The sequence below is a fragment of the Schistocerca cancellata genome, chromosome 6, assembly GCF_023864275.1.
Source record: "Schistocerca cancellata isolate TAMUIC-IGC-003103 chromosome 6, iqSchCanc2.1, whole genome shotgun sequence".
Lineage (NCBI taxonomy): Eukaryota > Metazoa > Arthropoda > Insecta > Orthoptera > Acrididae > Schistocerca > Schistocerca cancellata.
Window position 1 is genome coordinate 53,607,094 of NC_064631.1, and position 26,569 is coordinate 53,633,662.

Below are 26,569 nucleotides of genomic sequence, written 5' to 3' on the forward strand. Positions count from 1 at the left end.
GTTCGTGACCCCCAGTGAAGCAGTCTACATCATCTCGTTAGGACACCAATGCTATTCAGGTCTCACGTGCGACTACACTTTTGTAACTGTTCATCTACATCTACGTGGATACTCCGCAAACCACATTTAAGTGCCTGCTAGAGGGTTCATCAAACCTCCTCCACAATGATCTATTATTCCAATCGCGTATATCGCACGGAAAGAATTACACGTATTTATTTCCGTGCGAGCTATGATTTCCCTTATTGTATCATGGTGATCGTTTGTCCATATGCAACTCAGTGTCAACAAAATATTTTCGCATTTGCAGGAGAAAGTTGATGATAGGAATTTCGTGAGAAGAATACTCCGCAACGAAAAAGGACTTTGATTTAATGACGTCCGTTCCAAATCCATTAGTTCAGTGACACAGTCTCCTCTATTTCACGATAATACAAAACGTGTTGCCCATCTTTGAACTTTTTCAGTACGCTCTGTCAATCGTATCCCTTAAGGATCCCACACTGCACAACAGTATTCTAAAAGATGGCGGACAAGCGAAGTCTAGGCACTCTCTTTAGTAGGTCTGTTACATTTTCTAAGTGTCGTGCCAATAAAACTTAGTTTTTGGTTTGACTTCCCAACAACATTTCCTGTGGGTTGCTTCCAATTTAAGTTGTTCGAAATTGTAATTCGTAGGTATTTAGTTGAATTTACGGCCTTTAGATTTGACTGATTTATCGTGTAACGGAAGTTTAACGGATTCCTATTAGTACTCATGTGGATGACCTCATACTTTTCGTTATTTAGGGACAATTGCCAATTTTCGGACCATACAAATATCGTTTTGCAATTTTTTTTGATCTTCTGATGACTTCTCTAGTCGATAACAGACAGCGTCATCAGCAAACAACCCAAGACGGCTTCTCAGATTGTCTCCCAAATCGTTTATAGAAAAAGGAACAGCAAAGGGCCTATAACACTTGTACTTGAATTTGTACTTCTCTAGAAGAGTTTGCAATCGTTTGCATCAAGTGATTCTTTACTGCTCAAACATAGTTGTTAATTTTCGACACACTCCTGTACCAATGTAAAGTAAACCACCTTATCGTTCTTCTAGTAAAGTGAACTAGTGGTTCAGATGCTGTAGTCGCGATCAGCCTTCTCCCAGAGCAATCGAAGAACCCAGAGTTATAACTGGACGATTGTAGTTTCATCAGGTCATAACAAAAAGTATCCGGCCTTTCCTGTATAATGCAGAATTGTCCTCTATAGATCGCGGGTGGCGGATACACAAGTACAAAAGGACTCTGGAAATATTTGCGTTGTCAGTAGAGGAGCAGTGACAGCAGAACAGGATGGTCAGAGCAGCTCAGAGACTTCGAATGTGAGCTACTTACTGCGTTTCACCAGAGTGACAAGTCCACGACAGACATCATCTCGACTGTTGCTAATGCGATGGCGAAGAGGAAAGGCGAGGGAACAACAGCAGTCAAACCAAGACCAAGTAGAGCTCATAGACCGACAGACAGCGACCGTCGAACACTGCGGAGAATTTGTCAAAATAGCGCATGAAATAAGAGGAAGGAATCGCTCGTGAGTTCCACAGTGCTACCACATAACTGAATCACTGTGGAGTTAAAAAGAATGCGAAGCAGTGGTCGATCAGTTTCTCATTAGCCACGAAATTTCTGTTAGTGAGTTCTAAGCGACGCTTGAGTTGATGTAAACGACACCGCTGAACGATGGGTGATTGGAAACGAGTGATTTGGGCTGATGAACGGTGCTGTACGCTGTGGCAATACGATGGAAGAGTTTGAGTTTGGTGAATGCCTCGAGAATGTTAAATGTCATCGTGTGTAGTGTAGTGTCTAGGAATCCTGCATACTCAGTTTGCTAGACAATCAATCAAAACGTATTACTGAGTTTTATTTCAACAAGACAAGTGCAAATACTTTGATGTGAGAGTTTTTATAGTACTTTAAACCTTATCATCCACAAGTGCTATTACACAGATGTGTCGCAGGCAAAGGGCAAAATACAAAATAATCAGTCTTCTTCAGAGAAGAGTAGACAAACACAAGTGACACTTCTGGTCCTAGCGACTGCAACTGACAAAAGACTGTCAACTGAACTGCAGTGACTGCTGATCACTAACTGATCTACACAGAGATTGCTAACGAAGTGGCTAACGTTGAAGCTGCTATCGAAGTGCGTTGCCACCAGTCGGCCGCGTGCTTATGTCGTGTCCACCTAGGGACCGCTGCTGTCGCGTTGTCGCCCTGGAGGGAGGTCGGTCAGCATGTGATTGGCTGGCCTCTTCTCACTGCCTTCTCTTCTCTGTCGTTCCCGGTCCTAACTTTAGGCTGTAACATGTAGTGGTAACAGTGAAGGGCGGAGGTGGTGGTTTTACAGCTTGAAGGTGCTTAGGGTGTCGTCACCTTTTGAGGCTCAAGTCAATGTAAATGCCGACGGATATGAACACATTTTACAACATTTTGTACGGCATACAGTAGAGGAACTGTTTGGAGATGAATATTGGTTCAGCTTGACGATAAACCGTGTGACATAGAAGTATCTCTTAGCTAATCATTTGTGGACAATAACATTCCTAAAATGGTCTGCCCCGCGCAGAATCCCGACCTGAAGACAATGGAAAACCTTTGGAATAACTTAATATGTTGCCAGCGCTCCTGACCCCAGCATTCAACATCACTCCTTCTTTAGTTTCGACTCTTGAAGCATGGTCTGCCATTTCAACTCAGACATTGCCACTTAACTGAAAGTGACCCCATCAGAGTTTAACCCATTTCAAGGATCACACCCCAGATTTATGTCTTCCAATAGGTGTCTGGGCGCTGTTGATCACATGATGTACAATGATAAAAACGCACAGAACTCCATTGAACGTGAGCGTGGTGGAAATCAGAGATAAGATAGCATCAGGATTTGTATTGTTAGTGCCACACTGAAGAGTTGAGACTTGGCTGACTTAAATTGGTGGAGATTCTGCATTTTCTTTTTTTCGTAGTTGACTGCCCAAGCAGGTATAGTCCTACACTGTTGCACTCAGTGACAATGTTCCCTGGAAGTAAATGAAATGTAGTATTACAAATTTTCTCAACGATTGTTCTGATATTGCTCGAATAAATAGTTCATATACTGATAAAAAATATTTACATTGTCCATTAAGTAACAAAAGCTTCATCACATCTAACCAGGGAAAATGTTTTACCATCCCAGAATTCAGAATGACAGATTAATTCCTCTGTTTTACGCAGATTACAGCTACTGTTCTATTTTCCAGCGTTATTTCTTGCAACGGAACGTTTCGGCAGCCTCGGGCATCGACTCGCGGAGCATTCACATCACGTCCGCGCAGGTACTTCCCTCACGAAGTTACTACGATCACTGTCCCATCCCCAAGAGCCGTGTCATGCACAGTTCACAATTAGTCCACACAGTTGTGCTCTCCTATATAACACTTCATCATTTTTTTGTTCGCAAATATCATTTGTAGGTAAGGAATTCGTAGAAAAACACATCACTATTCCGAAGTGATAATGTAACACCATATATCCTCACACTTAATTTTGTGACAATTTCAACTACTTTTCCCGTTTCTTAACTTCTGCAGTTCACCAATGCCTTCTGTAATTGTCTTAGGTACCTTATCTGAAGATCTTTACGTAACGCTACTTATTATAAAGTTAAGAACGTTCATTTTATGGATGTAGAACTAGAATTCTCAATTTTATTTACTGGATGTCTCGAAATATTTCATAGTTCAATAAGACACCAGTGATCATATCCCAGTTGTAATTGTTAAAGTTACGTGCTTTCTGGGCACACAATATTTTATTATAAGCAGCCTGTTTCCGAGCTTCATGTCACTGCAGCACACTTTTGTATTGTGCCTGTATTTTTTGTTTAATTCTAAATGTTTATTATATATGCCTCTTAAGGCCTCCGTAGTAAAGCGCTGAAATGAGAAAGCCGCAATATTACATCAGAGTCAGACTGCCCTAACTTTTTACAACAATTTCTCAGTTTGCTGCTAGTAACAGTATAGGTGGATTAATATTCTAACTACTTACGAAACTTAATCTCTAATGCATTTTGTATGTCATTATTCTTTTGCCTCCAAAACCTGTCTTATTTCAACAACAGACTTACATCTTTTACATTTTCAATGATTCCCTATTTAATTCAACCTACTATATATATATATACACACACACACACACACACACACACACACACACACACACACACACACCATGTTTCACCACACGTTTCTCCCTTCCTTTACAGAGAAATTTTCCCTACATATAGGGTGTTTGTTTCACCTTGAGACAACTAAATATCTCGAAAACGACATACCGAACAAGAAAAATGCTCCAGGTGCAAAGTTATCAGTAAAGGGACACCCATCTGTGCTACGACTGGCCACCACCTAACCACCCCTCGTGTGTGGCTGGGGTGAACTTCGTGTTTTCAAATGGCAACCTCCCCCCCACCCCCACCCCCCTCATTTTTATTGCATATTCGGATTCTACGCCAAATGTATGTACGGTTTACTCAAACCATTGTTTTCTGTTCGTGGTAGTTGGCGTTGTAATGACAAATATCAAATGTGCCTGCTTTTTCAATTAAGACCTGACGCATTTGATTATCCATTTGTTTACAATGTGATATGTAACAGTTGATACCTACGTTCGAAATTTTAGTGTTGCAAATTTTACTGTGCAGTGCTATATTGTTAGCCGTTACGATGACCAGTTAGCAAATAAGCTTAGCGTGATCCAAGAACAACAAGGTGGATGCATGTCCGCCGCTCGTGGTCTCGCGGTAGCGTTCTCGCTTCCCGAGCACGAGGTTCCGGGTTCGATTCCCGGCGGGGTCAGGGATTTTCACCTGCCTCGAGATGACTGGGTGTTTGTGTTGTCCTCATCATTTCATCATCATCCAGGAAAGAGCCGAAATTGGACTGAGCAAAGATTGGGTAATTGTACGGGCGCTGATAACCACGCAGTTGAGCGCCCAACAAACCAAACATCATCATCTCAAGGTGGATGCAGTAGTTTCCTGTTTCAGTCTGGATGCCTGATATCGGCGAGACGCCTTTCCTCTCATCATTGGAATGCTTGATTACGGAGAGTATCCACGGCAGGTGCGCCTGTGACCATTACGTCATGGACACTCTACCTTACTCCCACTGTTGTGGTTTGTATTATGCAACCACAACACCCTGATGGGCAATCGAAATCAGGCATGCCGATGGTTTTGAGACTCACCACAATCAATCCCGTAGGGAACAGAAAACGGAGCTACCACAGAAGTAGCTTATTTGCCACAAATTTCAATGTCTAGACATATTATTTATACTGTACAATCACATTCGCAACAATCAAGTGACGTCTGACCATCAGTATAAATCGTTAGAACTCACAGGTTTACTTGTACATCATACATGAAATGCAGAATCAAATGGTGCTATTACAAGGTCATTTATCTCAAAGGAAATAATGGTTTGAGTAAACCGTATGTGTCTTTTGGCGCAGAGTCCGAATATGCTACAAACTAAGATGTTCCCATTTGAATACACAAAATTGACCCCATCGACATAGGAGCAGTGGTTAGAAGGTGGCCAGTTACAGCACGAACAGATGTCCCCTTCACTAACATTAAGTTTACACCTAGAATTCTCTTCGTACAACGGCTCATTTTCGAGATATTTCAAGTTGCCTCAAGTTAAAACAAACCCTCTGTATTCAGTTCCTCCCTTTTATCAACATATGTGTAGGTCCTCCATCTTCGGTATGCCTGCCATATTTCCTATCATATTACATTATTGTGATACAGAGTCCTGTCTAAAAATCATACCTATCCCCCCCCATACTTATTTACTATATTGAGATGTACTTACTCCTGTTTCACCAATAAACACTTCTGGCTGCACAGTTTCATCTAATCTCTGTCTACTAAGTAGTGAATTTTACTACCTCATCCAGCAATGTTTGTAGCCAGTTTGCAAGCTTACTTATTTTGTTGGAATTTGTTCCCATTAAGTTACTTTTTTAATATAGCATATTGAGTTGCTTTACCTTGATGCTATTTTTACTGCTGTTTGCATAATTTTCATTTTAATATAACATTCAAGTTAGTATTGCAAAGATCATGTTCTCATCAAGAGACCTGCGACATTTTTCGCTTGTCAACGTGACACTGCTAACACTCTCAAACAGAAACAGCACTGCAGTGTACCACAAAAAATCATATTTAGTGGTATAGTAGGTGGTAATGCTGTGTAGTTAAGCCAACATTTCTGTGTCATCTCATAATCTTCCTAATTCCCAAAATCTTGGAAATTCAAATTGTGATGGAGAAGAACAGTTGTCACAATAAGGATTACTGAACGTAAACGAAGAGGAAGATAGAACTGGTATTAATAATTGGAAAGTAAGAAAGGTAGCAAAAGATAAGGAATTTTGACACTAAAGAAGGCTACATACATTTCTCCAAAGACAGCGAGCTACCACCAGCACCATATGCCACCACCACCACCACCACCACCACCATCACCACCACGCCCACAGACCCTGAGAAGTCGTCCCACCCTGCTATTTTCGGCCAGTGTTGATTACCTATTGTAGAGGCGTTCTTAAAATGGTCGAAAAAATTTACTCTACCACCTTACGTACTTTCCTTAGACATGCTGTGAGTTGATTACATGAAGACCACGGCTTTAAATAATGCGAAGGGAACAATAGACGAGAAAAAGAGCTATTGCATGTGGGACATGGTAAATGATAGGCTTTATTCATACTTGTTCGCAGTTCCACAATTAACTGAGAAATGGCTACCTTATCTAAAATTTTAAGTTCCTGCCAACGGCAGCTAGATCAGGATATGTGCATGCAGTAGTTCCAAAGTAGGCATATGTTAAATTTAGCAAGTAAATAATGTTTAATTCTGTTCCTTACCATAGTTCAATTTATGTGATAAAGTGGTTGTAGGTATGTTAAGGGCCATCCTTCACATTGTTAATGGGCTGTAATAAGGTGTATTTCAAAATTTTATATTGTGCTGAATCATATATTAAATTTTGAGTTTGTTATACTTTATAACTGTAAACATTATTAATGCAGATCTTACTTGCAGAAAGTGAAACAATTTGGGCCTTTCCATTTGGTATTTTTGTGAAGTTTTGCAGGGAAGCTTTGTTAATTTGCCATCACACGAATGGCACAGCAGTAGAGCAACGCTAAATCATGTTACATGCACTCAGTTTCCGAGTAAACAGTGTTAAGTACTCACTGATGAAATTTTAAGAATAAAATTTTGGGTAGACTTAACTATTTAGATATCATGTAGTTACTGTAAATCAGAGGTTCACAGACTTCCTTGTACCATGGATCGCATAACTCCTTGCTGTAAGTGTGTAAGGGTCGCAAGCTCAAATATATCCTGCAATGAGACAAGTTATTACTATGAATTGGGATCTTTCTGATCCAATGCCAGGCAGACTTGGTTCCAGAGAACTAAGATCTAAAAGAGCCCCCTCTGTCCATTTCAGAAGGGAATTAAAGATGAGTGAAAAAAAGAAAAAATTACAGGAACGTCAGTGAGGGGTGGGATGCCATCACACGAATGGCACATTGTATGTGGCTCATGAGCCACAGTATGTGCACCCATGCTGCAACTATATTCGAGAACAGTCACAATGCATGTACTTAAAATATTTTGCTTATGAGAATTTCTTGAAATTTCACTGCAAAATTTCTCAAGGCAAGCAACTTGTCCCTTACCTTTATTTACAGTTCAGATCTTAAAATATTTATCACATGTGATGAAATATTGGCTGGCAAATTATCATGAAACAAAATAATTAATAAAAGCTATCATTTGCAAATTCATTGTTATAGTTCAGAATAGTAGAAGAAAATGTAATGATAATGTATATTGAAGTAGTAGACGAGGAGGATCATTAAGTGGAAAACGAAATACGAAGAACTGCGACCACCTGCTAGGGTGCTTGAATGTGTCGTTCTACAAAAGTCATGAAGAATGTGGATTCCTTGAGAACTTCATTTACGTAATGAATCTCTCAACAATGTCACCGTTATTTCATACCTCCCTCCTTGACGTTTGAATGGTCTGCAGGGAACACAGCTTTTGTGGATTATCTGCTGCCTTGCCAGAATCTTCGTATCTGTGGAAAAACTCACTAGTCTTCCTTTATATTGGAACTAGGATGATAAATGTTGACCAGCACCACATCATCCACACTCGCATCCTTGTCTTTCACTATTTTAGACCTCTTTCTTTAATTCTTCTTTCACATTTATAACTTACCACTGTGTAGAATTATGTCTTCGGACTATTTTCACGATAAAATTCCTATTTAATACCTACTGGCAAAAGTCCAGGTATTTTGTTCAAAATAACTTTCAGTCCAGGTATCAGTTGTGCCTAGGAATTATGTTGTCGAAAAACTATATGTGTAACAAAGTTGTCAGATTTCCTTCACTGAAACTTCCTGGCAGATTAAAACTGTGTGCCCGACCGAGACTCGAGCTCGGGACCTTTGCCTTTCGCGGGCAAGCGCTCTACCATCTGAGCTACCGAAGCACGACTCACGCCCAGTATTCACAGCTTTTTACTTCTGCCAGTACCTCGTCTCCTACCTTCCAAACTTTACAGAAGCTCTCCTGCGAACCTTGCAAAACTAGCACTGCTGAAAGAAAGGATATTGCGGAGACATGGCTTAGCCACAGCCTGGGGGATGTTTCCAGAATGAGATTTTCACTCTGCAGCGGAGTGTGCGCTGATATGAAACTTCCTGGCAGATTAAAACTGTGTGCCCGACCGAGACTCGAACTCGGGACCTTTGCCTTTCGCGGGCAAGCGCTCTACCATCTGAGCAACCGAAGCACGACTCACGCCCGGTACTCACAGCTTTTTACTTCTGCCAGTACCTCGTCTCCTACCTTCCAAACTTATCTCTTTCTGGAAACATCCCCCAGGCTGTGGCTAAGCCATGTCTCCGCAATATCCTTTCCTTCAGGAGTGCTAGTTCTGCAAGGTTCGCAGGAGAGCTTCTGTAAAGTTTGGAAGGTGGGAGACGAGGTACTGGCAGAAGTAAAAAGCTGTGAGTACCGGGCGTGAGTCGTGCTTCGGTAGCTCAGATGGTAGAGCGCTTGCCCGCGAAAGGCAAATGTCCCGAGTTCGAGTCTCGGTCGGGCACACAGTTTTAATCTGCCAGGAAGTTTCATATCAGCGCACACTCCTCTGCCGAGAGAAAATCTCATTCTGGAGGTTTCCTTCACTACTGTTACAGATGGATTAGGTTTCGATCCTATTTAGAAATTTTAATAAGACATGCTGCTTCCTGAGCTAAGTCTTTTTTTTCAGTTATTCATTACAAATTTTGTACCAGTGTCTGTAATAAATTCTCGGTTCACCAACATCTATAAAATATTTTAAACACTATACTACTTCTATAGTATTTTCTAATTTAACAAAAAATGGTTCGAATGGCTCTGAGCTCTATGGGATTTAACATCTGAGGTCATCAGTCCCCCTAGAACGCAGAACTACTTAAACCTAAATAACCTAAGGACATCACACACATCCATGCCCGAGGTAGGATTCGAACCTGCGACCGTAGCAGTCGCGCGGTTCCAGACAAGCGCGTAGAACCGCTCGGCCACACCGGCCGGCCTAATTTAACAGGATATAATATGACATGCTTTCACTAACACTCAACTGCCGCAAATTACATGTCATATCTCATCTAGCTTTTGGTAAAAGTCCAAATAAATCTGCAGCTGTCATATCATTTCATGTTTTTCGTACTATAGAATAATTCGTGAAATTAAATTTGTATTAAAAACCAGCAAATTCTAAAAATGATCGTACCTGCTTCGCATTTTTTTTATTGTCAACAATCTTTTGTAGTTTGTATTCTTCCTAGATCAGTTTGTATTCCATTAATTCGTATAATAGGGCCCAAAATTTCAATTCTTGTCACTCAAAATGGGATTTGAAAAGTATTATTTTATTCCCTTTTCTTCTTATGAGATTGAAGTTTGTGTTAACACCTTGTAGTGTTAGAAACTAGTAGTAAATCGTCTACATGACTTCTTAGTTCTCGTACCAATACGTCTTTCAAATTTTTTTCTAAAGCATGGACAAAAGCTACTACACGTATGGGGCGTGGGTAGCGCTTAAAAATGTAATATTTATCAACAAATAAGAAAGGTGTCTATGATCTTTACTCTGTGGCCAATGGGACTTGCCGATATTCAGGTTTTAGGCCCAGTGAGCTAAAGAATTCAATTTACTCAAACTTTGACAGTAATTCTTCTATAGCTGCAGGTCCATCCCATTCGGTTTTTACATGTCTATTCAATGTTTGTACATCCAAAACTAAGTGAACACCACTTCCACGATTTTTAATGAGTAATAATGGCTTATTATGGAGACTAAGACTAAGTTCTACTATGGTTATCAACTACGTTTTGCGTTCTTCTCTAACAGTTTCATAGTTATATGATGTTGTTGTCGTCTTCAGTCCTGAGACTTGTTTGATGCAGCTCTCCATGCTACTCTAACATGTCCAACTTCATCTCCCAGTACTTACTGCAACCTACATCCTTCTGAATCTGCTTAGTGTATTCATCTCTTGCTCTCCCTCTACGATTTTTACCCTTCACGCTGCCATCCAATGCTAAACTTGTGATCCCTTGATGCCTCAGGACATGTCCTACCAACCGGTCCCTTCTTCTTGTCAAGTTGTACCACAAACTCCTCTTCTCCCCAATTCTATTCAGTACCTCCTCATTAGTTATGTGATATACACATCTAATCTTCAGCATTCTTCTGTAGCACCACATTTCGAAAGCTTCTATTCTCTTCTTGTCCAAACTATTTATCGTCCATGTTTCACATCCATACATGGTTATATTCCATACAAATACTTTCAGAAACGACTTCCTGACACTTAAATCTATACTCGATGTTAACAAATTTCTCTTCTTCAGAAACGCTTTCCTTGCCATTGCCAGTCTACATTTTATATCCTCTCTACTTCGACCATCATCAGTTACATTGCTCCACAATTAGCAAAATTCCTTTACTACTTTAAGTGTCCCATTTCCTAATCTAATTCCCTCAGCATCACCCGACTTAATTCGACTACATTCCATTATCCTCGTTTTGCTTTTGTTGATGTTCATCTTATATCCTCCTTTCAAGACACTATCCATTCCGTTCAGCTGCTCTTCTAGGTCCTTTGCTGTCTCTGACAGAATTACGTCATCGGCAAAACCTCAAAGTTTTTATTTCTTCTCCATGGATTTTAATACCTACTCAGAATTTTTCTTTTGTTTCCTTTACTGCTTGCTCAATATATAGATTGAATAACATCGGGGAGAGGCTACAACCCTGTCTCACTTCCTTCCCAACCACTGCTTCCGTTTCATGTCCCTCGACTCTTATAACTGGTATCTGTACAAATTGTAAATAGCATTTCGCTCCCTGTATTTTACCCCCTGCCACCTTCAGAATTTGAAAGAGAGTGTTCCAGTCAACATTGTCAAAAGCTTTCTCTGAGGCTACAAATGCTACAAACGTACGTTTGCCTTTTTCTTAATAGTACCCGTGGTCTAGGGGTAGCGTCTTTGATTCATAATCAAAGCGGCTTAGGTCCCGGGTTCGATTCCTGCCACTGCCTAAATTTTGATAAATAATCGGCATAAGAAGTCACCCTCATTCTGCCAACGGCCTTGTCAAAGAGGGCGGAGGAGCGGATAGAAGTTCAGGGCACTCTCTTATCCTAGGGGTGGGAAATTGCCCCTAAAGGCGGAAGAATCAGCAATGATCAACGACATGAAGATGCAGAAGGCAATGGAAACCACTGCATTAAAGACACGTAACGTGTATCCACAGGACATGTGGCCTGTAATTGAAGAAGTGTCATGATGATCTCTCCATTGGCAAAAGATTCCGGTATAGTCCCACATTTGGATCTCCGGGAGGGGACTGCCAAGGGGAAGGTTACCATGAGAAAAAGATTGAATAATCTACGAAAGGATAACGTTCTACGAGTCGGGGCGTGGAATGTCAGAAGCCTGAACGTGGCAGGGAAACTAGAAATCTGAAAAGGGAAATGCAAAGGCTCAATCTAGATATAGTACGGGTCAGTGAAGTGAAGTGGAAGGAAGACAAGGATTTCTGGTCAGATGAATATCGGGTAATATCAACAGCAGCAGAAAATGGTATAACAGGTGTAGGATTCGTTATGAATAGGAAGGTAGGGCAGAGGGTGTGTTACTGTGAACAGTTCAGTGACCGGGTTGTTCTAATCAGAATCGACAGCAGACCAACACCGACAACGATAGATCAGATATACATGCCGACGTCGCAAACTGAAGATGAACAGATAGAGAAAGTGTATGAGGATATTGAAAGGGTAATGCAGTATGTAAAGAGGGACGAAAATCTAAAAGTCATGGGCGACTGGAATGCAGTTGTAGGGGAAGGAGTAGAAGAAAAGATTACAGGAGAATATGGGCTTGGGACAAGGAATGAAAGAGGAGAAAGACTAATTGAGTTCTGTAACAAGTTTCAGCTAGTAATAGCGAATATCCTGTTCAAGACTCACAAATGGAGGGGGTATACTTGGAAAAGGCCGGGAGATACGGGAAGATTTCTATTAGATTACATCATGGTCAGACAGAGATTCCGAAATCAGATACTGGATTGTAAGGCGTACCCAGGAGCAGATATACACTCAGATCACAATATAGTAGTGATGAAGAGTAGGCTGAAGTTCAAGACATTAGTCTGGAAGAATCAATACACAAAGAAGTGGGATACGGAAGTACTAAGGAATGACGAGATACGTTTGAAGTTCTCTAACGCTATAGATACAGCAATAAGGAATAGCGCAGTAGAAGAGGAATGGACATCACTAAAAAGGGCCATCACAGAAGTTGGGATGGAAAACATAGGTACAAAGAAGGTAGCTGCGAAGAAACCATGGGTAACCATGGGTAACCATGGGTAACCATGGGTAACAATCTTTGGTGACATTAAAAGCAACGGTGGTAACATTAAGAGGGCAACGGGAATTCCACTGTTAAATGCAGAGGAGAGAGCAGATAGGTGGAACGAATACATTGAAAGCCTCTATGAGGGTGAAGATTTGTCTGAGGTGTAGAAGAAGAAACAGGAGTCGATTTAGAAGAGATAAGGGATCCAGTATTAGAATCGGAATTTAAAAGAGCTTTGGAGGACTTACGGTCAAATAAGGCAGAAGGGATAGATAACATTCCATCAGAATTTCTAAAATCATTGGGGGAAGTGGCAACAAAACGACTATTCACGTTGGTGTGTAGAATACATGAGTCTGGCGATATACCATCTGACTTTCGGAAAAGCATCATCCACACAATTCCGAAGACGGCAAGGGCTGACAAGTGCGAGAATTATAGCACAATCAGCTTAACAGCTCATGCTTCGAAGCTGCTTACAAGAATAATATACAGAAGAATGGAAAAGAAAATTGAGAATACGCTAGGTGATGATCAGTTTGGCTTTAGGAAAAATAAAGGGACGAGAGAGGCAATTCTGACGTTACGGCTAATAATGGAAGCAAGGCTAAAGAAAAATCAAGACACTTTCATAGGATTTGTCGACCTGGAAAAAGCGTTCGACAATATAAAATGGTGCAAGCTGTTCGAGATTCTGATAAAAGTAGGGATAAGCTATAGGGAGAGACGGTCATGTACTATATGTACAACAACCAAGAGGGAATAATAAGAGTGGACGATCAAGAACGAAGTGCTCGTATTAAGAAGGGTGTAAGACAAGGCTGTAGCCTTTCGCCCCTACTCTTCAATCTGTACATCGAGGAAGCAATGATGGAAATAAAAGAAAGGTTCAGGAGTGGAATTAAAATACAAGGTGAAAGGATATCAATGATACGATTCGCTGATGACATTGCTATCCTGAGTGAAAGTGAAGAAGAATTAAATGATCTGCTGAACGGAATGGACAGTCTAATGAGTACACAGTATGGTTTGAGAGTAAATTGGAGAAAGACGAAGGTAGTGAGAAGTAGTAGAAATGAGAACAGCGAGAAACTTAACATCAGGATTGATGGTCACGAAGTCAATGAAGTTAAGGAATTCTGCTACCTAGGCAGTAAAATAACCAACGACGGACGGAGCAAGGAGGACATCAAAAGCAGACTCGCTATGGCAAAAAAGGCATTTCTGGCCAAGAGAAGTCTACTAATATCAAATACCGGCGTTAATTTGAGGAAGAAATTTCTGAGGATGTACATCTGGAGTACAGCATTGTATGGTAGTGAAACATGGACTGTGGGAAAACCGGAACAGAAGAGAATCGAAGCATTTGAGATGTGGTGCTATAGACGAATGTTAAAAAATTAGGTTGACTGATAAGGTAAGGAATGAGGAGGTTCTACGCAGAATCGGATAGGAAATGAATATGTGGAAAACACTGATAAGTAGAAGGGACAGGATGATAGGACATCTGCTAAGACATGAGGGAATGACTTCCATGGTACTAGAGGGAGCTGTAGAGGGCAAAAACTGTGGACGAAGACAGAGATTGGAATACGTCAAGCAAATAATTGAGGACGTAGGTTACAAGTTGCAAGTGCTACACTGAGATGAAGAGGTTAGCACAGGAAAGGAATTCGTGGCGGGCCGCATCAAACCAGTCAGTAGACTGATGACAAAAAAAATCTAGCTTATAAAATAAGTTGTAGGGTCGTATTGCCTCACGTATTCCCATATTTCTAGGGAATCCAAACTGATCTTCCCCGAGGGCGGCTTCTACCAGTTTTTCCATACGTCTGTAAAGAATTCGCGTTAGTTTTTGCAGCCGTGACTTATTAAACTGATAGTTCGGTAATTTTCACATCTATCAACACCTGCTTTCATTGATATGAGATTATCATATTCTTCTTGAAATGTGAGGGTATTTCGCCTGTCTCATACATGTTGTTCACCAGATAGTAGAGTTTTGTCATGACTGGCTCTCCCAAGACTGTCAGGAGTTCTAATGCAATGTTGTCTACTCCTGGGGCCTTGTTTCGACTCAGGTCTTTCAGTGCTCTGTCAAACTCTTCACGCAGTATCGTATCTCCCATTTCATCTTCATCTACATCCTCTTCCATTTCCATAATATTGTCCTCAAGTACATCGCCCCTGTATAGACCCTCTATATACTCCTTCCACCTTTCTGCTTTCCCTTCTTTGCTTAGAACTGGGTTTCTATCTGAGCTCTTGATATTCATACATGTGGTTCTCTTTTTCCAAAGGTCTCTTTAATTTTCCTGTAGGCAGTATCTATATTACCCCTAGTGAGATAAGCTTCTACAGTCTTACATTTGTCCTCTATCCATCCCTGCTTAGCCATTTTGCACTTCCTGTCGATCTCATTTTTGAGACGTTTATATTCCTTTTTGCCTGCTTCATTTAATGCATTTTTATATTTTCTCCTTTCATTAATTAAATTCAATATTTCTTCTGTTACCCAAGGATTTCTACTAGCCCTCGTCTTTTTACCTACTTGATCCTCTGCTGCCTTCACTACTTCATCCCTCAGAGCTACCCATTCTTCTTCTACTGTATTTCTTTCCCCATTCCTGTCAATTGTTCCCTTATGCTCTTCCTGAAACTCTGTACAACTTCTGGTTTAGTCAGTTTATCCAGGTCCCATCTCGTTAAATTCCTACCTTTTTGCAGTTTTTTCAAATTTAATCTACAGTTCATAACCAATAGATTGTGGTTAGAGTCCACATCTGCCCCTGGAAATGTCTGACAATTTAAAACCTGGTTCCTAAATCTCTGTCTTACCATTATATAATCTATCTGATACCTTCTAGTATCTCCAGGATTTATCCATGTATACAACCTTCTTTCATGATTCTTGAACCAAGTGTTAGCTATGATTAAGTTACGCTATGTGCAAAATTCTACAAGACGGCTTCCTCTTTCGTTTCTTACCCCCAATCCATATTCACCTACTACATTTCCTTCTCTCCCTTTTCCTACTCTCGAATTCCAGTCACGCATGACTACTAAATTTTCGTCTCCCTTCACTACCTGAATAATTTCGTTTATCTCATCATACATTTCACCAATTTCTTCATCATCTGCAGAGCTAGCCGTCATATAAACTTGTACTATTGTAGTAGGCGTTGGTTTCGTGTCTATCTTGGCCGCAATAATGCGTTCACTATGCTGTTTGTAGTAGCTTACCCGCACTCCTACTTTTTTATTCGTTATTGAACCTACTCCTGCATTACCCCTATTTGATTTTGTTTTTATAACCCTGTATTCACCTGACCAAAAGTCTTGTTCCTCCTGCCACCGAACTTCATTAATTCTTACTATATCTAACTTTAACCTATTCATTTCCCTTTTTAAATTTTCTAACCTACCTGCCCGATTAAGGGATCTGACATTCCACGCTCCGCTCCGTAGAACGCCAGTTTTCTTTCTCCTGATAACGACGTCCTCTTGAGTAGTCCCCGCCCGGAGATCCGAATGGGGGACTATTTTACCTCCGGAATATTTTACCCAAGAAGACGCCATCATCTTTAACCATCCGGTAAAGCTGCATGCCCTCTGGAAAAATTACGGCCGTAGTTTCCCCTTGCTTTCAGCCGTTCGCAGTACCAGCACAGCAAGGCCATTTTGGTTAGTGTTACAAGGCCAAATCAGTCAATCATCCAGACTGTTGCCCCTGCAACTACTGATAAGGCTGCTGCCCGTCTTCAGGAACCACACGTTTGTCTGGCCTCTCAACAGATACCCCCCCGTTGTGGTTGCACCTACAGTTCGTCCATCTGTATCGCTGAGGCACGCAAGCCTCCCCACCAACGGCAAGGTCCTTGGTTCATGGGGGGCGGGGGGGGGGGGTGTTATCTACATCTACATCTACATCTACATCTATACTCCGCGAGCCACCTTACGGTGTGTGGCGGAGGGTACTTATTGTACCACTATCTGATCCCCCCTTCCCTGTTCCATTCACGAATTGTGCGTGGGAAGAACGACTGCTTGTAAGTCTCCGTATTTGCTCTAATTTCTCGGATCTTTTCGTTGTGATCATTACGCGAGATATATGTGGGCGGTAGTAATATGTTGCCCATCTCTTCCCGGAATGTGCTCTCTCGTAATTTCGATAATAAACCTCTCCGTATTGCGTAACGCCTTTCTTGAAGTGTCCGCCACTGGAGCTTGTTCAGCATCTCCGTAACGCTCTCGCGCTGACTAAATGTCCCCATGACGAATCGCGCTGCTTTTCGCTGGATCATGTCTATCTCTTCTATTAATCCAACCTGGTAAGGGTCCCATACTGATGAGCAATACTCAAGAATCGGACGAACAAGCGTTTTGTAAGCTACTTCTTTCGTCGATGAGTCACATTTTCTTAGAATTCTTCCTATGAATCTCAACCTGGCGCCTGCTTTTCCCACTATTTGTTTTATGTGATCATTCCACTTCAGATCGCTCCGGATAGTAACTCCTAAGTATTTTACGGTCGTTACCGCTTCCAATGATTTACCACCTATGGCATAATCGTACTGGAATGGATTTCTGCCCCTATGTATGCGCATTATATTACATTTATCTACGTTTAGGGAAAGCTGCCAGCTGTCGCACCATGCATTAATCCTCTGCAGGTCTTCCTGGAGTACGTACGAGTCTTCTGATGTTGCTACTTTCTTGTAGACAACCGTGTCATCTGCAAATAGCCTCACGGAGCTACCGATGTTGTCAACTAAGTCATTTATGTATATTGTAAACAATAAAGGTCCTATCACGCTTCCTTGCGGTACTCCCGAAATTACCTCTACATCTGCAGATTTTGAACCGTTAAGAATGACATGTTGTGTTCTTTCTTCTAGGAAATCCTGAATCCAATCACAAACCTGGTCCGATATTCCGTAAGCTCGTATTTTTTTCATTAAACGTAAGTGCGGAACCGTATCAAATGCCTTCCTGAAGTCCAGGAATACGGCATCAATCTGCTCGCCAGTGTCTACGGCACTGTGAATTTCTTGGGCAAATAGGGCGAGCTGAGTTTCACATGATCTCTGTTTGCGGAATCCATGTTGGTTATGATGAAGGAGATTTGTATTATCTAAGAACGTCATAATACGAGAACACAAAACATGTTCCATTATTCTACAACAGATTGACGTAAGCGAAATAGGCCTATAATTATTCGCATCTGATTTATGACCCTTCTTGAAAATGGGAACGACCTGCGCTTTCTTCCAGTCGCTAGGTACTTTACGTTCTTCCAGCGATCTACGATAAATTGCTGATAGAAAGGGGGCAAGTTCTTTAGCATAATCACTGTAGAATCTTAAGGGTATCTCGTCTGGTCCGGATGCTTTTCCGCTACTAAGTGATAGCAGTTGTTTTTCAATTCCGATATCGTTTATTTCAATATTTTCCATTTTGGCGTCCGTGCGACGGCTGAAGTCAGGGACCGTGTTACGATTTTCCGCAGTGAAACAGTTTCGGAACACTGAATTCAGTATTTCTGCCTTTCTTCGGTCGTCCTCTGTTTCGGTGCCATCGTGGTCAACGAGTGACTGAATAGGGGATTTAGATCCGCTTACCGATTTTACATATGACCAAAACTTTTTAGGGTTCTTGTTTAGATTGTTTGCCAATGTTTTATGTTCGAATTCGTTGAATGCTTCTCTCATTGCTCTCTTTACGCTCTTTTTCGCTTCGTTCAGCTTTTCCTTATCAGCTATGATTCGACTACTCTTAAACCTATGATGAAGCTTTCTTTGTTTCCGTAGTACCTTTCGTACATGATTGTTATACCACGGTGGATCTTTCCCCTCGCTTTGGACCTTAGTCGGTACGAACTTATCTAAGGCGTACTGGACGATGTTTCTGAATTTTTTCCATTTTTGTTCCACATCCTCTTCCTCAGAAATGAACGTTTGATGGTGGTCACTCAGATATTCTGCGATTTGTGCCCTATCACTCTTGTTAAGCAGATATATTTTCCTTCCTTTCTTGGCATTTCTTATTACACTTGTAGTCATTGATGCAACCACTGACTTATGATCACTGATACCCTCTTCTACATTCACGGAGTCGAAAAGTTCCGGTCTATTTGTTGCTATGAGGTCTAAAACGTTAGCTTCACGAGTTGGTTCTCTAACTATCTGCTCGAAGTAATTCTCGGACAAGGCAGTCAGGATAATGTCACAAGAGTCTCTGTCCCTGGCTCCAGTTCTGATTGTGTGACTATCCCATTCTATACCTGGTAGATTGAAGTCTCCCCCTATTACAATAGTATGATCACGAAACTTCTTCACGACGTTCTGCAGGTTCTCTCTGAGGCGCTCAACTACTACGGTTGCTGATGCAGGTGGTCTATAGAAGCATCCGACTATCATATCTGACCCACCTTTGATACTTAGCTTAACCCAGATTATTTCACATTCGCATTCGCTAATAACTTCACTGGATATTATTGAATTCTTTACTGCTATAAATACTCCTCCACCATTGGCGTTTATCCTATCCTTGCGGTATATATTCCATTCTGTGTCTAGGATTTCGTTACTGTTCACTTCCGGTTTTAACCAACTTTCCGTTCCTAATACTATATGCGCACTATTTCCTTCAATAAGAGATACTAATTCAGGAACCTTGCCCTGGATACTCCTGCAGTTTACCAATATTACGTTAACTTTTCCTGTTTTTGGTCTCTGAGGACGGACGTTCTTTATCAACGATGATAATGTCCTCTCTGGTAAGCCGTCAGGTATTTTATCGTTTCGCCCAAGGGGGGGTCCCTCTAACCTAAAAAACCCCCGTGTGCACGCCACACGTACTCTGCTACCCTAGTAGCTGCTTCCGGTGTGTAGTGCACGCCTGACCTGTCTAGGGGGGCCCTACAGTTCTCCACCCAATAACGGAGGTCGATGAATTTGCAACCATTATAGTCGCAGAGTCGTCTGAGCCTCTGGTTTAGACCCTCCACACGGCTCCAAACCAGAGGACCGCGATCGACTCTGGGCACTATGCTGCAGATATTAAGCTCAGCTTGCACTCCGCGTGCGATGCTGGTTGTCTTCACCAAATCAGCCAGCCGCCGGAAGGAACCAAGGATGGCCTCAGAACCCAAGCGGCAGGCGTCATTCGTTCCGACATGTGCTACTATCTGCAGCCGGTCACACCCAGTGCGTTCAATAGCTGCCGGAAGGGCCTCCTCCACATTACGGACGAGACCCCCCGGCAAGCACACCGAGTGCACACTGGCATTCTTCCCCGACCTACCCGCTATTTTCCTGAGGGGCTCCATAACCCGCCTAACGTTGGAGCTCCCTATAACTAATAGGCCCGCCCTCTGTGACTGTCGGGACCTTGCCGGAGAATCGGCCACTGGCCCAACAGGCGAGGCATCCTGTGGTGGCTCGGAAACGATGTCATCACCACTAGGAAGCACCCCGTACCTGTTGGAAAGGGGTAAGGCAGCTGCCACGCGGCCAGATCCCACCTTCGCCTTTCGGCCAGGCACGCGAGAGCCCACCACTGTCCGCCATTCACCCTGGAGTGATGGCTGACCGGTAAGATGCTCACTGCCGGAAGACGCAGCGACATCAGGGGTCCCATGTGATTCCAAGGCCACCGAAGTAGGCATAGGTCTCACCACAGTTGCCCCAACGCCACTACGAGCCGACGCCTGCGCCTCGAGCTCGATGAGCCTAACAGACAAAGCCTCCACCTGCCCCCGAAGAGTGGCCAATTCTCCTTGCGTCCGCTCACAACAACCACAGTCCCTACACATGACTATGTTTACCCTACCCTATACGGTGACAAATTCCCAAGATAATCTTCTGATGAGCTACTCTGATAATCAAGAAACACTCACTGAAATACGAGACGTGAAAACTACGCTAGGTTTTCCCAGAAAAACTATTTAAAAGCTAAGCGCAGCAAATAAGTACAAAAACGCTTTATACAAACAGTACTGTGCTGCTGCTGGTGCTCTCGCTCTCGCTGTCACAAGACAACTGCTGATTCAAGTGACTAGTGGCTAACGGCCGCGAAACAAACAAATGACGGTTTTAGGGCGCTTTCTGTTCTAAACGATCAAGAAAACACTAAGAAATCTAACACGAAAACTACGTAAAGTTTTATCAAGAACTGTTAGTTACTATGCAGAGCAGATAAACACAAATAGAATCCCTTCCTTAGTGGAAGGTCGTAAACAAAATGCAAAATAAACGCTTTATACAAACAGTACTGTGCTGCTGCTGGTGCTCTCGCTCTCGCTGTCACAAGAGGATAGAGTTGACAAAAGAAAGTGTTACCCTTTTTATTTTAACCTTACGTATTCCTGTCATTCGAAGCAAAAAAGTCTAGTAAACATGGGCTCTAAACTATATACTTCATAGTTATGGGCACCTGACAATCTTCTCTACTGTGAAACAGATTTGTTCTATTGAAAACTAGTTCATCTCTTAAGTTACGCATTTTAGAGCCCGTGTTGATTACTTATTTGCTTCAGATGATCGTTCCTGTTAAATGCCTGAATATTGAACATTCGTCCTGGGACACTGTGCGTATGTTCCATATCTTGTTCAAAACCCGTTTACAGTGCTTATCAAATAGAGACTTCAGTCTTCATAGGAAACTTGGAAACACTAGTAAAACGTTCAGAATTCAGAATGATTTGTTTTATAAGTTTACAGCAATTTCTGCGTCTTCCATAATGTTCTCTAATAGGTGTCGGTATACGTTTCATTGTGCACAGTGATAAAAGTGTACACAATTCCATTAAGCCTGGCGGAAATGAGAGGAACAATTGCACCAGGGTTCTGCTATTGACGGAGCATTTACCTTTCTACTCCAGCATGCTTCGTTGCAGTGTCCTCAGGTGAGTGAACCTGGCATCGAGTGTAGAGGTTTGCCTTTTGGGAGAGAATCGTACTGGTCGTCTTCTGCCTACATTGCCTGTCTAGAACTGACCTCTTACTATCCCACGAAAGCCGTTGGCATTTCTTCGGTGGTTGGTTCTCAGAATCTCTTACTACATTTTGAAGGTTAGACCGCTTTAGCTGTAAGGTCTTTGTTTATAGGAACGACCGATTTCGCAGCATTTTAGTTGTATCATCAGGTGCAATAAAATCATTTTCAGATCGAAAAACTAGGGTGGGAAGACTCGGTGTTTATAATCGGTAAATTTTCACTATTTAGCGGATTTCAGAAATAAAATCACATAGAACGCTCCCGTGATACCATGTGTAACCTTATCTGGTGAGCCAGCGCAGTCCCTATATGGCGAAATGGTGATTAAGACGCAGACGGCATATAATTATCTAAGGCGTAATGCAAAAATTGAGCAGTTAACGGTACTCCATTTGCCAATAGCAAGCATGCGAAAGTAATGTCAGTGGGAAATAAATATAAACGGATTGAGTGCCAAATAGGAGGAACAAAGTTAGAACAGGTGGACGGTTTCAAGTACTTAGGATGCATATTCTCACAGGATGGCAACATAGTGAAAGAACTGGAAGCGAGGTGTAGCAAAGCTAATGCAGTGAGCGCTCAGCTACGATCTACTCTCTTCTGCAAGAAGGAAGTCAGTACCAAGACACAGACGGCATATAATCATCTAACGCATAATGCAAAAATTGAGCAGTTAACGGTACTCCATTTGCCAATAGCAAGCATGCGAAAGTAATGTCAGTGGGAAATAAATATAAACGGATTGAGTGCCAAATAGGAGGAACAAAGTTAGAACAGGTGGACGGTTTCAAGTACTTAGGATGCATATTCTCACAGGATGGCAACATAGTGAAAGAACTGGAAGCGAGGTGTAGCAAAGCTAATGCAGTGAGCGCTCAGCTACGATCTACTCTCTTCTGCAAGAAGGAAGTCAGTACCAAGACTAAGTTATCTGTGCACCGTTCAATCTTTCGACCAACTTTGTTGTATGGGAGCGAAATCTGGGTGGATTCAGGTTACCTTATCAACAAGGTTGAGGTTACGGATATGAAAGTAGCTAGGATGATTGCACGTACTAGTAGATGGGAACAATGGCAGGAGGGTGTCCACAATGAGGAAATAAAAAAAAAACTGGGAATGAACTCTATAGATGTAGCAGTCAGGGCGAACAGACTTAGATGGTGGGGTCATGTTACACGCATGGGAGAAGCAAGGTTACCCAAGAGACTCATGGATTCAGCAGTAGAGCGTAGGAGGAGTCGGGGCAGACCGAGGAGAAGGTACCTGGATTCGGTTAAGAATGATTTTGAAGTAATAGGTTTAACATCAGAAGAGGCACCAATGTTAGCACTGAATAGGGGATCATGGAGGAACTGTATAAGCGGGGCTATGATCCAGACTGAACGCTGAAAGGCATAATCAGTCTTAAATGATGATGATGATGATGATGAAGCATGCGCTCATGGGATTGTGTGCTAAACGGGCAGAGTGTAAGGACGCAATAGCTTACAGTAGCGCCCCCCCCCCCCCCGCCCACCTCCAAGTCACGAACTCAGTTGGTCTGCTATGTAGGCTTCTATCTAAGATCACTAAAGAATAATTTCGTCTCTGTTTCATCTCCTGGTAAGTCCTATTTTGTTTGAGGCCTGTGGCTGTACTACCTTTGTACTCTCCACAGAGTTTTAACTTAATCCCTGTTCCAAGAAGAGACTCGCCCCGACATCCAACCAAGGGCCATGTGTCACCATACGTTCTTCTATCACATCACTTGGTTACATCGCTGACTGATTTAAAACTACAATATATATTTCCTCATTAATACCCATTCAGCTGTACGGTAACTAGTCAAAGTACACAAGTTCAGAAAAAACAAACAGAACACCGAGGACAACTACACATAGGACTTTCATATTCATAGGACATGTACAATAGTATGTTTTGCAGAAATGATAAGCATTTGTCATCTCGGTTTAGCGTACGTTCTCCAATCGAAAATATGAGATATGTGGTGAAAAGATGGCTGCTGCGCTGTGACCTAATGCCAACCATCACAGATGTACCATGGAAGCAGGTGAATGCAGCAAGGATGGCTATACTACACGACGCGATTCGCGGCTTACACACGGTGATGCCATCACGTATGGAAAAAGTTACCAGGGCCTATGACGTACACTGTGCCTACTTGGCAACATAACACTTGCTGAACCCAGGTGACTGAAGTGATCATCGTTTCTGCAGAACATACTAATGTACAGGGTTATTACAAATGATTGAAGCGATTTCACAGCTCTACAATAACTTTATTATTTGAGATATTTTCACAATGCTTTGCACACACATACAAAAACTCAAAGTTTTTTTAGGCTTTCACAAATGTTCGATATGTGCCCCTTTAGTGATTACGCAGACATCAAGCCGATAATCAAGTTCCTCCCACACTCGGCGCAGCATGTCCCCATCAATGAGTTCGAAAGCATCGTTGATGCGAGCTCGCAGTTCTGGCACGTTTCTTGGTAGAGGAGGTTTAAACACTGAATCTTTCACATAACCCCACAGAAAGAAACCGCATGGGGTTAAGTCGGGAGAGCGTGGAGGCCATGACATGAATTGCTGATCATGATCTCCACCACGACCGATCCATCGGTTTGTAGCAATTGTAAACGGTAAGGCTTCTGCTTTAGCCTTTTCCGTAAGATTTTCCAAACCGTCGGCTGTGGTACGTTTAGCTCCCTGCTTGCTTTATTCGTCGACTTCCGCGGGCTACGCGTGAAACTTGCCCGCACGCGTTCAACCGTTTCTTCGCTCACTGCAGGCCGACCCGTTGATTTCCCCTTACAGAGGCATCCAGAAGCTTTAAACTGCGCATACCATCGCCGAATGGAGTTAGCAGTTGGTGGATCTTTGTTGAACTTCGTCCTGAAGTGTCGTTGCACTGTTATGACTGACTGATGTGAGTGCATTTCAAGCACGGCACACGCTTTCTCGGATCCTGTCGCCATTTTGTCTCACTGCGCTCTCGAGCGCTCTGGTGGCAGAAACCTGAAGTGCGGCTTCAACCGAACAAAACTTTGAGTTTTTCTATGTATCTGTAGTGTGTGTGACCATATGTCAATGAATGGAGCTACAGTGAATTCATGAAATCGTTTCAATCATTTGTAATAGCCCTGTACGTTCCCTGTGAATATGAACGCCCAATCTCTAGTCGTTCAAGGTGTTTTGTTTTTTTTTCTGAACATTAGTATACTTTTCATTTCACTGTCGCTATCTCAGTTGCCATAGCTGAGAGGAGCTGCGCGATAAACAGGTCGACACAGAAGGTGCCTGACGGCAGGAAGTGAGTGAGCCAAACAAAGTTGCCGGTGTTGCGCCAGCCGCCACATGCAGTGATTACCACGTGCGTTGTTGTGTCTGCAGAGGAGGTGCTGGCCTCAGACTCGGCGCTGTGGTGGTCTCCAGACGGATCGAGGGTGGCGTTCGCCCGCTTTGACGACTCCGGGGTGCACAACGCCAGCTACATGCACTACGGCCACCCGGGCAGGTTGGAGGACCAGTACTCGCAGGTCGTCACCCTCCGCTACCCCAAGGTACGTCTGTCCTCTCCTGCTACTTCAGAGGTTTCAATTCAAACTATCGTTTTCGATAGCTGTAGCATTAGGTTGCTCACAGTTATTCCACGAATTATGAGGGGCAGTCAGGTGAAAACGAGACATATGGTAAAAGTAACTTCATTATTTCAAAAGTGTTTATAAGTTTATTCTCCTACAAGACAAGATCGTTAGCCATCACGGAAAAATGTTTGTAGAACCATAAGTTCCCTAGGTTGTTTCGAGTATACTGCAGAAATTCCATTGGGAAGCCCTCACACATGCCTAATACAGTTCCGATCTCTCCTGATGCGATTTCATTATTGTTGACGCCCCAAAGAAAGACATCATATTGAAGCAGACGGCGACGGCGACGACGAATTCGACAATGAAACGAACAATGCAGTTATTGCCCCCACTGCAGCAGAACACCAAATATCACGATTTGTGTATACAGCTATTCATTTGGCTACTCGAACGGCTAACTGAATTAAACGCTGGGCAGTTTCGAACATTTAAAATTTCATATTCGACAAGACACTGTAAACTACAATGAATTTTTCCAAAATTGGAACAATAATTCATTGTGTATAGACGTCGCTGGTGCAGTACATTTACAAGAGTAAAGTTAGAAGAAATCGGATGACGCTGCTTCAGAAAAATTTTACAAGGTCCAGAATATATTAATTTATTTTTCTTGGATGTTTCGTTTAGCACACAATTGAGGTAAGTAAAATGTTTCAATCCCCTCAGTTAAGCATTTATTAATGCAAATATTTTTAACATCACTTTATCCGTGTGCAAAAACTGTTTTATTTTCTTGTCGCCACAAATTATTTCGCCTCAAGTCCTTGATGTGCCCATTCTATGACAGACTAATGCGAAAAAAGAAATACTAAGCGCAATGACGATGCCACAGTAGTTGAGAAAGACATTTGGGTGAGCAGAAAATATTTTTTCTATGAA

The 26,569-nt window shown here is 42.3% G+C and overlaps 1 protein-coding gene across 2 annotated transcripts in view; it reads left to right on the plus strand.

Annotated features, from left to right (window-relative positions):
• Positions 1–26,569, plus strand: part of LOC126191448 (venom dipeptidyl peptidase 4-like) — a 362,149-nt gene that overhangs the window by 157,613 nt on the left and 177,967 nt on the right. For both annotated transcript variants that reach the window (XM_049932327.1, XM_049932328.1), the window contains exon 7: positions 25,434–25,603. In XM_049932327.1, coding sequence (XP_049788284.1) covers positions 25,434–25,603 — 170 coding nt within the window. The remainder of the gene's footprint in view (positions 1–25,433; positions 25,604–26,569) is intronic.